We start from the raw sequence: 1,676 nt of genomic DNA on the forward strand, positions 1-1,676 counted from the left end.
CGATTCATAGTTTGATGAAACAATCGAGTTGTGAGTTCTTGAGTGTCGCGATACAAAAACTACCAGAACTTTTTTTTTGGTGGATGGAATCAACTAATTTTTTTTTTGATTGATGCACTAATCATTTGTTCAGAATTTTGAGCTCTTTGTAAAATCTTGTAGCATTCAAAGTTTTTGCGCAAAAAAATGTGTATAAGTGGCAAGAAAACAGAAATATTTTTTTCGCAAAAACTATGAATGCTACAAGATTTTACAAAGGGCACAAAATTGTGAACAAATGATTAGTGCATCAACCAAAAAAAAATGAGTTGATTCCATCCATCAAATAAAAAGTTCTGGTGGTTTTTGTATCACGACACTCAAGAATTCACCACTTGTCCAAAACGGCTGAACTCGATTGTTTCATCAAACCATGAATCCTACATAAGAACACATTCCCAGCGAGTTTCACCAAAATACATCGAACCATTCTACCGATATTTCGAAAAGGAAAATTTTTTGAACAACTTTGCCCATCAATAGCAGAGGAGCCAGACAAAAATTAGGTCAGATCGTCTTCTTTTGGTGCAAAGAATATCGCGGTATCCTTTTGATCATGTGCCTACGGGACACCCTGTATAACAGAACGTTCAATTGAGTGAGACTGAGTTTAACATTCAGCAACGTAGTTGGCATCGGCCATCTCACTCGCGCCCTTAGGATGCCAAGAGAGATAGAACATGGACTGTCGGTTGCTATGTTCCAACTTGACACCTTCATGGCACAAAATATCGGAGTTTTGAAACAAAAAAGTGTGTCATTAACTGTGAGTGTCAGAAACTGATAATTTTTAGTTCAAAAAAACTTTCCAAATATTGGAAAACAGCACTTGGAACGAAAAAGGTGYGGTGTTTAAKAGCCGGCCAATCAAAGCAATCGATTCGCATAAAATAGCCCCAAACCGTAAAAACTTYTACGCCWCCAWTGCGTCAAGCGCACAAAGCAAATTATTAAAGTCTGTTGTTTCATCAACAGTTTAACAACATGCATTGTTCCACGGCTTTCTCAGTCAAACAATTCGTATTATTCCCGCTTAATCGCCTGATATGGGCAAGAGGTAAGATACCGCGAACATGCTATCTTTATGACCCCCTAATAATTCTTCTAGAGACAGCCTGAAGTTCAGTGTTTTAAAGTCATGTTTTCGCCGAGCAAGTGTAAGTGTGTGACCATTCTATTAGCCTGGATATTGGCGCTGAACTTTAACGCCGCTGATGATAGTTCTTGTTCGGTAACAGTGGATATTAGCGATGGGGTAGTGGAAGGTGCAAACATTACCAAAGATGGCGTAACCTACATGCCCGGAAAGTACTTTGAAGATGGAACCACCATCAAAGGGTGTGTGTGCCAAGTGAAGACTTGCCTAAGACGCTGCTGCTCGAGCAATGAAACTCTTACGGAAAGCGCAGATGGCGGGACAGCGTGCGAAGCATCCAATTCCAGTGTGGACGTTTTGCAGGGTCTTCAAGCCGTTTCTGAAGCAAACGTGTCCCTTTTTCACATCATATCGGTGCCAGCGCGCGAAGTTTGCCATGAAAACGAATCGAAAATCTTCGTGGACTCAGACGTGGAAATCGCCAGTTCAGGAGACCTAATTTGGGGGGCAGAAACCGTCTTCAGTTTCGATCAATATTGCA

General features: G+C 40.9%; 1 protein-coding gene across 1 annotated transcript; it reads left to right on the forward strand.

The window, feature by feature from the left end:
- Positions 1-777: 777 nt before the first annotated feature.
- On the forward strand, positions 778-1,676 carry LOC125505338 (the record flags this gene model as incomplete). Its single annotated transcript, XM_048668979.1, is given in 2 exon segments — positions 778-1,096; positions 1,148-1,676. A coding segment is annotated over 1 exon segment (499 nt), but the record flags the coding sequence as incomplete, so codon positions are not given.

This window comes from Dendroctonus ponderosae, unplaced genomic scaffold (assembly GCF_020466585.1).
Source record: "Dendroctonus ponderosae isolate FM_Combo_2020 unplaced genomic scaffold, Dpon_F_20191213v2 Dpon_F_20191213_8, whole genome shotgun sequence".
Classification (NCBI taxonomy): Eukaryota; Metazoa; Arthropoda; class Insecta; order Coleoptera; family Curculionidae; genus Dendroctonus; species Dendroctonus ponderosae.